Raw genomic sequence first — 14908 nt, forward strand, 5'->3', positions numbered from 1 at the left:
ATTTTTCCAAGTAAGGATGGTGAGTGACTTGGAGGGGTATTTCCAAATGATGGTGTTCCCAGAAATCTGCAGTTCTTGCCTTTCTAGGTGATAGTGGGAGTGAGTCTGGGAGGTGTTGCCATGGGAATTTTATGCATCATCATTACCAGCAATGGAAGTCTTGATAATGGCTAATATTGTGTCTTATTTAAGGAGGACTGAAAACAAAAACTTGAAATCTAAGCTCAGTAAGCCTAACTTCTTTGGTAAACACAAGGAAATCTGCAGATGCTGGAAATTCAAGCAACACACACAAAATGCTGGTGGAACGCAGCAGGCCAGGCAGCGTCTATAGGGAGAAGCGCTGTCGACGTTTCGGGCTGAGACTCTTCGTCAGGACTGACAAAGGGTCTCGGCCCGAAACGTCGACAGCGCTTCTCCCTATAGACGCTGCCTGGCCTGCTGCGTTCCACCAGCATTTTGTGTGTGTTGCTAACTTCTTTGGTAGTTAGTTACTATTGGTGATTCTGAGGGATTAGATATACATGCACTTGAAAGTACATTTGCATGGGAGATCATGGCTCATGAATTTGAGTGTTATTTTTTGATGTCACCAAGAAAGCAATGAGGGTAGAGTGGTAAATGTGGTTTATATTATCTTCTGTAAAAACTTTGATAAGATTCCATCAAGTAGGATTCTATGGAAAGTTAGATTACATAGGATCCAGTGAGAGATAGCTAATTGGATCCACAATAGGTAGGAAACGGTAGGTCGTGGTGGAAGGCTGTTTTTCATACTGGAGAGAGCTGTGACTAGGGATATTTCACAGTGCTCAGTGCTTGGTCATGTGTATCAGTAATTTAGAAGAGGATGTACAAGACATGATTTGCAATTTTGCAGAGATACTAAATCGGGCAGTGTCAGAGACGGTGAACATGATTATCAAAATTAACAGTGGAATATTAATCAGCTGAGTAAGTGGGCCAACTAGTAACAAACAGAACTTAATTCAGATAAGTGCGAGGTCTTGCATTGTGGGAAGACGAATTGGAGGAGGACTCTCACAGTGAATGGTAGGACCTTATAGAATAGAAGGATCTAGGAGTACAAATACATGGCTACATTAAAGTGGCATCACAGGTAGACAGGTTGGTGAGAAGACTCTAGGCACACCATCCTTTATCACTGAGTACATGAATATAGAAATTGGGATGTTATGTAGCAGTTGTATAGGATGTTGAACTTTTTTTTCTCAGCCTTTGGTCACTATCTACAGGAGAGATTACAGAGATTTCCAAGAATGTTGTCAGGTTGCCAGGACTTGAGGCATAGGATTATAAAGAGAGAAGCTAAGTGGATTGGGACTTTTTTTGAGTGTAGGAGAATGAGGCTTGATCTTATTGAAGTGTATAAAATGTACACAGTCTCCCCCACCCCAGTTGTGGTATCAAGAACTAGACATGTTTAAAGTGATATTTGAAAGATATGATAGGAACCTGAAGGCAACTTTTTCATTCAGAGGGTGGTCTGCATGTGAAATAAGTAGTCAGAGGAAGTGATGAAGGTGTGTACATTAGCAGTATATAAAGGCACTTGGACAGATACATGGATAGGAAAGGTTCAGATGGATTTGCAGGCAAATGGGACCAGCTTAGATGGGCATCTTGATCGGCATGAATCATTTGGGCTGAAAGGCCTGTTTATGAGCTGGATGGCTCTATGGTTAATTCTCCTGGACTGGATGGCCTATGTCTAGGGAAATTGCAGGGATAATGAATACACTGATTGTAATCTTGCAAAATTTCCTGCGTTCTGGAGGGGTTAGGCTTGGACTGTCTCAAATTACCCCATTCTAGAAAATAGGAAGTTGGAAGAAGCATAGGCCAACTACCCTATCTTGTCACTTAACTCAGCGTGTATTTCCAGAGACAAAAATGTAAATGGAATCTGTGCTAAACAGAGTCATTCTAACATATTTAGAAAAGTATTGCCAACAGAACTGCTGGCTAGGAACTTGTTGTGATATACTACCCTCCCTTCTGCTGCAAGCTACTCTGCTAGGAATGTTTAATGAACCCCAAGAAAAAGCGTTGCTGGGCATGGCAACAGCAGTGTCTAATGTTGATTGGGCTCTTGGATGTCATTGGTGCCTGCCCTTCTCTTTGTTTGGCTGTGTAGTTCTCCCTGAATGGAGATTTCTCTATGGTAAAAAGCACAAACTGAAAAGAAATCTCAGGCTGGGTCATATGCTCAGCCAAAAAACTCCAATTTTCATTATCTCCAAAAGCAATTGAGAGAGACCATTGTACCTACAGTGCATGGAAATGGTTGTGAGGAGTGGTACGTTTAAATACACAGGAGCTGCTGGGTGTGTGGAAGGCAGAGGTCAAAACTGTGTTTGTCATATACAGTACACAAATACACATGCGATGTGCACAAGAGCAATGAAAAACTTAACTTTCAGCAGCATCACAGGCATATAATGTCATATAAGCAGCATTCACAGGATAACATAAATTAAAAATAGATTGTACACAATTTTTATGAAAAAGAATACAATTGTGGCAAAACAGCATGCAACCTAGAATCAAAACAAGTGTCTGGTTTTTAAAGTGCAAAGTGTGACTAGAGAACCAAGGGCACCAGAATGAATTAGAACTTCAGGGGCACTGCTGAGCATGGTACCGATGCGCTGAGAAAGTAGTAACAAGACCTATAGAAAATTGGAGGAGAATTTTGGTCAACAAGGTTTTAGGGAGAGGGAGATGGTGTTGGACAACTGACAATGTGAATAAAGGAACTGGTTGATGTGTGCTTGGAGTTTCACAACCCATTCTGTAACTGTCCACACCAGAGAAAATTGCATGAGATGAAGAAGTGTTGGAGCAGGTAGCATAATAAAGTCTGAGAGTAATAACAGCACAGAAACAGACCCTTGAACAAACTTGTCAATGCCAATTATGGTGCCCACCAAACCAGTCCCACTTGCTTGCATTTGGCCCATATCCCTCTAAACCCTTCCTATTTGTGTTCTTAATATCCAAATGTCTTTTAAATGTTACTGTTGTATCTGCTTCAACTGCTTCCTCTGGCAGCTCATTCCACGTACGCACCACCTTCTGCATGAAGAGGTTGTCTCCTAGGTCCCTATTAGTTTGTTCATGTCTCATCTTCGCTCTATGCTCTCTATCTTTTAGTTCCCCTTCACTGGAAAAGAAAAGTATGTTCACCCTATCTATGACATTCATGATTTTAAACATCTCTATATAAGGTGTTTGATGGATCTATAGCTCATCCTCTACGTATCAATGAATAAACGTTTAGCCTGCCCAACCTCTCATTGTAGCAGTCCCTCGAATCCTGCTAGCATCCTCATTAGTCTTCTCTACATTGTTTCCTGTTTAATGTTATCTTTCCAAAAACAAGGTGACCAAAATGGACCATTTTGTACAGCTGTAATCATGCCTGGACAACTGGCTAATGAAACCATCAATATTTGACTGTTGAATCTGTGTTGGGACCTCAGTTGCTTGCCAGCCATACAAAAGACCTAGTTGAAGTGAGTGGATGTATTGTGGCCAGATTTGCTGATGACATAAAAATAAGATTTGTAGTATATTTATTATCAAAGTATGTATGCAGTATACAACCCCAAAGATTCATTTTCCCGCAGACAGTTATGAATCAGAAATCCCACAGGACCTGTTCAAAGAAAGCATCAAACACCCAACACACACAAAAAAAGAACAAATCATGAAAACGGCAAAAAACAAGTGAAAAACAGAAAATAAAACATTAGACATCATCACTGAAACAATTTTGGGATGTTCAGAGTAGTTCAGTTCAATTTAGCACTGTGTTGTTTGTTGACTACAGGCTGCAGAGCCAATATAAAAAAAGGTGTGACCAGAAACTAGAACTAGAGTCCAATCCACAAACCACATTGACTAAACCTTGCCCAAGACCACTTTCAGCATCGAGTGAGAGACTGGTCAAACACAGTCACAATTAGGAATGAAAGCATATTGTTAAGTAGTGAGTTTCAAAGGGGTCAGAGATGGATAAAGTTAATGGACAAAAAATGAGCAGATGGAGTACTAGGTGCTATGATAGTAAGAAACCTGATTGTGCAGGGTTGTCATATTTTAATGGGAATAACGTTCGATCTACATGAACAATAAGGCATAGGTTTAAGGTAAGAGGAAGGAGTTTTCAAGAGGATTTGATGGGGGAGTTTTTTATGCAGAAAATTGTTGATATCTGAAATTAATCGCAGAGAAGGTGGTGGAATATGATTCAATCACTGATAAACATTTAGACAGGCACTTCAGTAGTCAAAATATAGAAATTTACAGACCTAATGCAAGCATTTGGAATTAAGTGTCAAAAAGTATTGTATCTCTGGATCTATAAATATTATCTCTCACAGTGTATTTATGAAGTACTCATCTTCAGTGATTGCCAGCAGCTTTTGAGTCTGTTTTTACACAAAAATATAGGTACTTCATAATGGAAAAACCTAAAGCTTCATGTAATCCAAAAATTAAAAACACTTCACACCTAGGAAAGTGATAGATCAAAGATTTATTTCTTTATATTTTATTTTGACTGATACATCTGAATTTTTGAATTAATATATTTAATATGGAGGTTTGTGTATTTTTGTCCATGTGTATGACCTTATCGTATTGATAAAGAGTCATAGAGCAATACAGCGTGGATAACAGGCTCTTTGGCACAACGAGTCTAGACCGAACATGGTATCCACCAGCTAGTCTCAATTTCCTGTGTTTGGCTCATATTCTTCTAAGTTCTGCCCTTCCCTGTACCTATCCCTCTTAAATAATACTATTATACCTGCCTCAACCACTTCTGGTAGATCATTCCATATACAGGTTTCCCCTGCTATCCGAAGGTACAGCGTTCCCATGAAAAGGTTCGTAAGCCGGAATGTCGTAAAGTGAATAAGCAATTACCATTTATTCATGTGGAAAAAATTTGTGAGCATTCCCAAACCCAAAAAATAACCTACAAAATCATGCCAAATAACAGGTAAAACCTAATAGTAACATATAGTAAAAGCAGGAATGATATGATAAATACACAGCCTCTATAAAGTAGAAATACTTTTTTGCAATCATTGCTGCACTGTCTAGTGTAGTGCTCTCGGCGGAAGCACTCTCTCCAGTAACATAGCTGCCAAATCATACTGAATAACCCATAAAAATACACAGCCTATATAAAGTAGAAATAATATATGTACAGTGTAGTTTCACTTACCGGAATCGGGAAGACAGCTGTCACACTGATGATGGTGTGTTAGGCTGAGTCATCAGGTTGGGGTGGTGGGAGGTACAGGAGACTGGGGTGTCATCTCATTGTCATCTGTGTCCTTCAGGGCAGGCAGATCACTAACATCTTCTGTCTGCCTGCCTCGATGTCAAAGGCCGAGGTTCGTCGTCTGCTGTGGCTGATGTGGAAGGCTTGAAAAATGACAGGATGGTTGACTGCTTAGCCTCGCGCATTTTTCTTTCATACAGTTCTTTGTAAGCATTCAAACCATCCTGCAAATATGCCCTAAACCTACGTACCCTTTCAAAACTAACGTCATAATTTTCTGCAGTCATTGCAGCGTTGTCAATCGCAGCAAAAATCTCATGCAATTGCTTCATGTTCAGTTCCTGGACAACTTCACTTTCGGGCCGTTTGTTACTGCGTTCGGTTTCAATTGGTATCCTTTCCTCTTGCAATTACATCAGCTCTTCATCTGTCAGTTCTTGGTCATGGGGTGCGAAAACCTCTTCAACATCATCTTCGTCAACTTCCACAAACCCAGCCTCCTTAGCCAAACTCATTATTGCCGTATTTATTGTTGATGGTTCGGGACGTAGTTTCCTCCAAACACCATTTCTCATCAAGACTGTTAGCCTATCAAGAGCATCTCCAATGTTGCCGATTGCCAGTTTTATATTGTACTCTTTCCAGATCTCTTGCAAAGATGCTTTGGAGTTGCCCTCTCTGTCAATGGTGCTTACAATAAAATGCATCACATTTTGCTTATAGTAAGCCTTAATTGTGGCGATTAGGCACATGTTTAAGCTATGGCAGTTAGAATGCAGTTCTGGGGGAGGAGCTGCCTTTTTTCATTAAAAGTGAAAACATTCTTCAGTTAGCAAAAACAAATAACTAATGTAGGTCTTTCATAACAACGAGCTGTTGTAAAGCAAACATTTGAAAAACAGGGGCCACCTGTACTCATCATCCTCTGTATGAAAAAATTGCCCCTCAGGTCCTTTTTAAATGTTGCCCCCCCCCCCCCCACCCACCCTTAATCTGTGCCTTCAAGTTTTGGCCCCCTCTATCTTGGAGAAAAGATTTACCAATCCCATTATCTATGCCTCTCATTATTTTTAAAATTTCAATAGGGTTGCCCTTCATTCTATTAAGTTTCATGGAATGAAGTCCTAGCCTGACCAACCATTCCCTATAATTCAGTCCCTCTAGTTCTAGTAACATCTTAGTTAATCTTTCCAGTTTAACTACATTTTTCCTGTAACAGACTGACCAAAACTGTACACAGTACTCCTATCAACGTTCCCTCTAACTTTTTTTTTGCAGCTGCGTGGACCAGCCATTGCTCTGAGCAGGAAATTTTTACATGGCCTGAAAACTGCACGTCACTTTAATATGCATATAATGAATATTTAAAATGAAAATTGAAAAATCACATACTTTTTTATTTATTGATTGAAGGATATAATATAATACAGTATAACAAAAATAGTCTTTCATGTTTCGTAAACTTTTAAACTTAGATGTCGTTCGGCAGGCCGGAGGTTTATTAACAATGAGCTATTGACTTCCATTCTGTGTTTATTGTTACAATTTGTAACAGTGGTGTAACTTGAGACACTGTAAATACATTGATGAAGCTCTAAGATGATTCAGAGATTGTGTTATGTATATTTAGAAAATTTATGGATTATATTCATTAATATATAATTAATTACAGGGTATTTCACTATTATCTTAGCATTATATAAAAGAAAATTCCAACAACAAAGGCTTTCTGCGTGGGAACGATCAGAAGTGGGGAGAGTGAGCAGCTTTAAGTCCCTAGATGTCAAGCTCTCTGACTGATCTAACCTGGTCCCAGCATATCAATGTAGTTATAAAGAAGGCAAGACAGCGCCATACTTTATTAGGAGTTTGAAGAGATTTAGCATGTCAACAAATACACTCAAAAACTTCTATAGTTATACAGTGGAAAGCATTCTGACAGGCTGTATCACAGTCTGGTATGGAGGGATTACTGCACAGGACCGAAAGAAGCTGCAGAAGGTTATAAATCTAGTCAGCTCCATTTTGGGTACTAGCCTACAAAGTACCCAGGACACCTTCAGGGAGCAGTGTCTCAGAAAGACGGTGTCCATTATTAAGGACCTCTAGCACCCAGGGCATGCCCTTTTCTCACTGTTACCATCAGGTAGGAAGGACAGAAGCCTGAATGCACACACTCAGCGATTCAGGATCAGCTTCTTCCCCTCTGCCATCCAATTCCTAAATGGACATTGAACCCTTGAACATTACCTCACTTTTTAAATATATATTATTTGGTTTTTGCATGATTTTTAATCTATTCAATATACATAATTGATTTACTTGTTTATTATTATATTATTTATTATTTTTTCTCTGCTAGATTATGTATTGCATTGAACTGCTGCTGCTAAGTTAACAAATTTCATGTCACTTGCCAGTGATAATGGCTGCACACACGCGCAACTTAGAGGGAACAGTACTCCAATACAACCTCACCAATGACTTATACAACTGCAACATAAAACAAAATCGTTTAATTCAATTCAATTCACTTTATTTTACGTATTTATGTGAGGAACTTTGTGCAGTGTTAAGGACAACATCACTGAACTTAAGATGCACAATACCACACTATGTATAGTTAAACATTCACGATAGATAATAAATTCTCAGAATGAATGCATGTGATTTAAACTACAAATACAGATAATAAAACTGTTTTTACTGTCAAAGGTGCTATGCATACTATATATTCAAAATTGAGTGTTGAGGCGAATGGAGGAAGGCACAAAACCTGGAAGAAGGCTCTTCTGGTAATGATGGGCAGGGACCTGTAGCGGCATCCAGATGGCATGAGAGTGTAGTACACATAATGTATGTGTAATGCTCTCTGCTATTTGTTGAGCCTTCTTTATTGTCCGTCTCTTATGGATGCTGCTGAATGTTTCTTGTTCCTGACCAATGATTTTACTACTTTTTCTGACAATTCTGTTGAGTGGGTTGAGGTTGATAGTGTTCATTTCTCCAAACCATGTCGTGATGCTGTAGGTTAATATTGATTCACTGAAACATTTATAAAAATGTCTGGAGAATTGATGGCTGGGAAACTGGAAAAATAGCTGTTCTTGGCACTTGGAGATTATTAACCCACCATTGGTCTTAAAGGTGATTTTGTTATCTATAGTTGTGCCAAGGTACTTCTAGTCTCCAACACGCTCTATTGACCGACCACTTATTTCCAGGGTTGAGACAGTGTACTGTTGTTACCATTTCCTTTACTTTTATTAGGATTCAGATCCAGATAGTTGTTTGTGCACCATCCAGCAAATTTATTGATTTCTTCATTGATGCAGTCATTGGGAGCTTTAAACTGAAATAAATACAATGTTGTGAAGTGAGTTGCAAAATATAAGTTACAGATAAGTAAAAGGATTCAAAATATCTTGTTTTACAGCAAGCACAGAGCAGAATTGGGATGGGCTGTTGATCGTGCCAAAATTGCAAGTCGATGGACATGGCTTCAAGCACAGATATCAGAGCTGGAGTACAGAATACGACACATGAATGAAATCTACAGGCACATACGCTCTACCAAGGTACAGATCATGTGAAAAACATGGTTTTTAATTCAACAAATATGAAGAAAATAGCTGATGTGATATATGCTAGTCCATTTAAGAACATGATTTTATTCACTTGCTTCACTGGCATGCTGCCATTTTGTCTCTTTATTAAATTCAAATGCTGTGCAATGTTATTGACCCCACTAGGCACAACGGCTAGATGTAAAATGAAGCTTCTTTCACTTTGCCCTTGCCTCACCTTATATCCCACATTAGTCATCGTGTTATTGTCAATTATTTCCAAATGATTTGACAAAAGGTCCTTGCCCAATATGATAAAGTGGGATTTCTAAATTTTTTTCTCTCCGCATTTTATTTTCATTTTTGACATAAGATTGCCAAGTACTTTGTTTTAAATCTATTTCAGCAGTGTTCTTCTTCCAAAGTAAATTCATCGTACTTTCATTGATGGAGCAATTTTATTATTTAGAGTTGCACACAGGTGTTTGTGGCCCAATGAGCTTGCTCCACCCAATTACATCCATTGATCAAGTAAACTAGTAACCCATACGTCTTTGGATTAGGAGAGGAAGCGGGAGTACCTGGTTGAAACCCACAAACTCCTTGTAGACAGTGATGGGATTTAACCCAGGTCACTGGCATTGTAATAGCATTATGCTAATCACTATGCACCATGCCACCATCAGAAAAAAAAGGTGGTGGGTACAAAGGGCAGGGACAATCAGCGTCAGCTTATGATTCACACTGGGAACTCCTTGTCCATAGGATATAAATGCAACTACTGATCATTACTGACATTTGGCAGCATAACGAGGGGACACTGATCCATTCACTGTAGTGTGGTTGTATGCCACTTACCTCTCTTAAGAAGTTGGATGCTGACTGTTCAGAGGTTGAGTAACTATTTAGCATGTGGAATTCTCATTTGTCAATTGAAATTAACCAGACAAACTGCACCACCAATTTACTTCATTAACAGTTTTGATTTCTAACTCTCACTATGTCAAAGGTTCAGATGAGCATTATTGAAACCAATTTTGTCGAACCACATATGTGATATTATGGGTTATTGCCAAAACCTTGGCTAGAGAGGATGGTTTAAAGAATGGAAGATATAAAAGCATTCCAGAGCATTTGGATATCGCACCCTGCAGTATTGATGAAGCGATTGAGGTGGGGAATAAACTTAAGGCCAGAACTGAAAAGTGCAGTCATCTCCAGTCTCAGGCTTGAGGAGAATAGAGTTAGGATAGGAACTTGAAAACATGGGTGAGAACTTTAATATCGAACCATTACTTACCTAAGAGCCAATGTAAGTCAGCAGCCACCAACATAAAGGGTGATTCACATTTTGTTTGTGTAAGTTGAGTATTCTGAAGAATATCAGTTTACTCAAAGAGGAAATTGAGAATCTGCCTAGCAGTGTGTTGGGGTTATTTTGGTGATCCATTAATCCCATTGGAAAGCAGATTTTTGATGAGGATAAGGTGGGACATGTTTGTCCTACAGTCACAAAAAAAGTTGTGAACCCTTTGCAATTACCTGGTTTTCTGCATTCATTACACATAAAATATGGTCTGATCTTCATCTGTCACGTTTTTAAACAAACATTATCTGTCTAGACTATAAAACACAAACAATTGTACTTTTCACATCTTTATTGAACACATTGTTACAGTCCAGGCTGGAAAAAGTATGTGAACCCTTGTATTTAATAACTGGTAGAATCTTCTTTATCAGCAATAACCTTCACCAAACATTTCCTGTAGCTGCTGATCAGACTTGCACAATGGCGAGGTGGAATTTTAGATCATTCCTCCATACAAAACTGTTTCAGTTCATCAATATTTCTGGGATACTTTGCATTAACAGCCTTCTTTAGGTCATGCTGCAGCATCTTATTTGGGTTAAGGTCATGACTCTGATTTGGCCATTCCAAAACACGTTTTTTTTTCTTCTTAAACCATTCTGTTCTTGATTTACTCTTGTGTTTCAGATCATCATCTTGTTTCATCATCCAACTTCTATTAACCTTCACGTTAAGGACTGCTGCCTTGACATTCTCCTGTAAAATGTCTTGATACAATTTTGAATTCATTGTTCCCTCAACCATTACAAGCTGCCCAGGCCCCAAGGCAGCAAAGCAGCTCTAAACCCTGTGCTTCTTCCACCTTGCTTCACAGTTGGGATGAGATTTTGGTGTTGGTGTACAGTGCCCTATTTCCTTCAAACATAATGGTGTGCATTTCTGCTAAGAAGTTCAACTTTTGTCTTATCTGTCTATAGAACATTGTCCCAGAAGCATTGTGGAACATCCAGGTGGTCTTTTGCAAGCTTGAGACGTACAGCAGTGTTTTTTTGTTTTGGAGAGCAGTGGTTTCCTCCATGGTTGCCTTCCATGAACACCATTCTTCTTCAGTGTTTTTCTTATAGTGGACACATGAACAGAGACTTTAGCAAGTTCTAGAAATTTCTGCAGATTACCCTTGCGTTCTTTTTCATCTCCTTCAGCTTCATGCATCTCTACAATTCTTCTTCTAAGACCCTCTGAAAGTTGTTTTGTCCAAGGCATGGTGCACATAAACAGATCTTTCTTGAGAAGAGCAGACTGACAGTAACCTGACTTAGTATGTCTTTTTTATAGGGCAAGGCACTTCTACAACCCACACCTCCAATCTCATCTCATTGATTGGAGTACCAGACTCCAAATAGCTTTTGTAGAAGGCAATACCCCAGGGGGTCACATACTTTTTGAACCTAGATTGTTGTTGTTTAAATGGTGAACTCAGTATTGACAAGAATTACAATTGTTTATGTGTTATTAGTTTAGGCAGATTGTATATGTCTATTATTGTGACTTAGATGAAGATCAGACCTCATTTTATGAGTAAATCATGCAGAAAACCAGGTAATTGCAAAAGGTTCACAAACCTTTCCTTGCAACTGTAATCCATTGGCTGGGATCTCATTTCCAGAAGATCAACTAGGCAATGGAAACTATAATATTTAATTTGTGTCGCCTTGAAAATAACCTGAAGATCAGTCTACTGGCTGTTGAAGACATTTGATAAGCCAAATGCTTTCTAACACCAGCTTTTTTTTTGTAATTGTTGTCTAGGGAATGGTAGTCCTGGATGATTCTCAGCCTTCCAAAGGCATTCTCAAACAGCAGATGCAGTTGACAGAAGCAGCTGTTTCATTAGTCGCAGCAGATAATAAAACTCCTGCAGAGATAACGTATTCAACCCTGGATTCCAATCTGGAAATGTCACCAAGCAGCCCTTCACTTCTTCTAAAGAATATAGATAAGCAGGTAGAAAGAAAATGTCTAAAAGTTTAAAACTGGTGCCATTTGATTACATGCACTGCCAGGAGTGTTCTGTTATAATTTGTCCCAGTCTGTTTATGCAAAAACATATTGAATAAATGAGGTCAAGAAAGTGTTTTGTAAAAATTGTATCTGGTTCAAGATGTATGTTAAGGCTTGTTCAACCTAGAAAACTGCTGTTTAGATATTTGCTTCAGATTCACCGAATTGTGCTCTTAGAGGCAGAAGTTGAAAGGATTGTTTATTAATTGCCTACAGAGTGCACAGCTAACAGAATCAGTCAACAGTTTGATTCCTCCACTCAATTTATCTCCTGCTTCTTCTCCTGTATCCTGTAAGGCATGCAGCCGTCTTGAGGCCCCCGTCTGCAGGTAGGGCATGTGTTTTTTTCATCTTTTTAACTCTCATATTAATGATTTATTTTACTTTTCCTATGTAAGAATAGGTATCACAGATGATTAATAAATTCCAGTCTCAAATTGATTATGGTTGTCAATGTAGTATGACTAGAACTAGAGCTCATGGGTTAAGAGTGAAGGTTGAAATGTTTAAGGGGAACAAACTGACAGTGGAAGTGGTTGATGCAGGTTTGATTTCAATATTTAGGAGAAATTTAGATAGGTACATGGATGGGAGGGGTATGGAGGGCTATGATCCAAATGCAGATCGATGGGATTAGTCACTATGATAGTTTGGCACAGACTTGATGGGCAGCATAAAGGGTCATCAAGTAGTGTTGTAGTGTTCTGTGACTATGACTAGCACTGATCAAGTGCAACTCTGATTTTAAATGGTATCTGAGTTGGAGGTATAAAATGCATTGAAAAGGTACATAAATAAATTTATACTGTCTAGTTCTTTTTGATCTCCTTGAATTCAAGTTCTTCTGAGTTATGATGGTGTCTTTAGAGACTGCTACGTTGGTCCTGAGATTGTAGTGCTGTGATTAGATTTGTCATCATAATTAGTACATCTTCCTTAAACTATATATCCATAATCCATTTCAAAATGCAATCTGTGACAATAGAAATCATTGTATACCTATCATAAATCTAATCACATTTAGCAAGTATTTGAACTGTTTAATTTACTCTCAATCACTATAGCTTCTGAAAGGCAAGGAGTTCAAAAGACAACAATAATAATTAATGCACTTAGATCATCCAGCTGTTGCTCAGTTTCTGGGTGATAAGACTGAAAGAAAAATTATCATGAACCTAATTTAAGTTTGACATGTGAAGTGAATTGGAGTAGAAGTTAGAATGTGTTTTGGTCAGTTTCCCAGGTAAGTAGAATAATGAAATGCATCTCAGCTTCACTTATCTTAAAATTGATTATCACTGTGCATCATATTCTGTCCCCAATTCACCATTATTACATTGTCAGCTTTGGGGTATCTGCAGGGAGCTCACTTAACAAGAATTTCAGGTGTTCACAAGAAAGTCTTTCTGTAAAACACTGTAAAATGTTATATATTATTGCATTAGATTTGAGAGCTTTTAATAATATACTAACTATAATTTCTCTGGCCTGGTAAAACCTCTTTATGAATGTAGATTGTAAATTTTTCATTTACTTTGGAAAATAATTAATACTTTGTTTCTGTCCAAATCTGTATTTAAGTTCCAGTCTTTTATTAATTTTTTTTCAAAAAGCTACTTGTGTCTCATTTTTATTTGTTTATGGGAATTAGTTAAAATGGTTAACCTGTCAATTAGTTTAATAACTTAGCAGTTGCTGAATTGGAAGGTTCCTACTTTGAAGCTGAGCAGTTTTGCAGGAGAAGCTGTGCCACAGAGATTACCAATTCTTTTTAACTAGAAATCTTTGCACTCAGATGCTACCATCTTTGCTTCACTGCTAACCGCAAAATCCAGGCCTATGAGTCATGGCCCTAGGCTACAGTCAGTACAGCATGTTTCTGAACCCAGAAAGGCCAGTGATCACATTCAAGTTTTAGCTAATAAGACTGCTGCATTTAATTACATCTTTTCTAGAACAAGAGTGAGTTGGAGTTTTCTCAGCTTAAATTATGGTGACGTTTGCACCAGCCTCTCTAACAAATTATTCAATGGCATCATGTAGAAACTTCTTAGGAACCTTGTTACTTAGCACCTAAATCTACAAATAAGTATCATTTAAACATCCAGAGATTCAGGGTTGCACTTTAAATTCCTCTTCATTTGTTTTAATATTATGAAAGCTAAGGTTTGAAGACAAACTGATCATTTGTATGCATTAGTTTATGTTTATAAAAATGTACTTGGGAGATTTTTAATTTTTTCATTGTAACAAATTCTGATGCAACATGAATTGTATACACACTACAGTGTCTATTTCAGTAAGCATAAAGGAAACAAGCTGACAATGAAACTTGTATAACATTGCAGATCAGGATCTCCTGATCATGGAAATGAAAGCAAATCATGCATCATTTATAAAATTTCACTTATTGAGATTGCTTGCTTTCAAATATTGCAAAATGTTAAACCTGACCTCATCAATTCAGTCCTGCTGTGTGTAAATATGCTTACTTTCAAATTTGTACCTATTAGAGCCATGGTGTAGTTTTATCATTCATCATAAATAGGGTGAAAACAATCACTCCTGTAATTGATGTAAGTACATCCAAACCTTTAGCTTTTGCATTAATTGTATCTTTTTAAAGTATAGAAATAAAATAATCTCTTGTGT

General features: G+C 38.1%; 1 protein-coding gene across 7 annotated transcripts in view; it reads left to right on the forward strand.

The window, feature by feature from the left end:
- kansl1l (KAT8 regulatory NSL complex subunit 1-like) overlaps positions 1-14908 on the forward strand; it is a 100111-nt gene that overhangs the window by 37631 nt on the left and 47572 nt on the right. For 5 of the 7 annotated variants that reach the window (XM_073046363.1, XM_073046369.1, XM_073046362.1 and 2 more), the window contains 3 exons: positions 8757-8898; positions 12005-12199; positions 12473-12585. In XM_073046363.1, coding sequence (XP_072902464.1) covers positions 8757-8898; positions 12005-12199; positions 12473-12585 — 450 coding nt within the window. The remainder of the gene's footprint in view (positions 1-8756; positions 8899-12004; positions 12200-12472; positions 12586-14908) is intronic. The other 2 variants (XM_073046366.1, XM_073046367.1) reach the window with 2 other exon arrangements.

The sequence above is a fragment of the Hemitrygon akajei genome, chromosome 5 (assembly GCF_048418815.1).
Source record: "Hemitrygon akajei chromosome 5, sHemAka1.3, whole genome shotgun sequence".
In the NCBI taxonomy this organism is placed as follows: Eukaryota; Metazoa; Chordata; class Chondrichthyes; order Myliobatiformes; family Dasyatidae; genus Hemitrygon; species Hemitrygon akajei.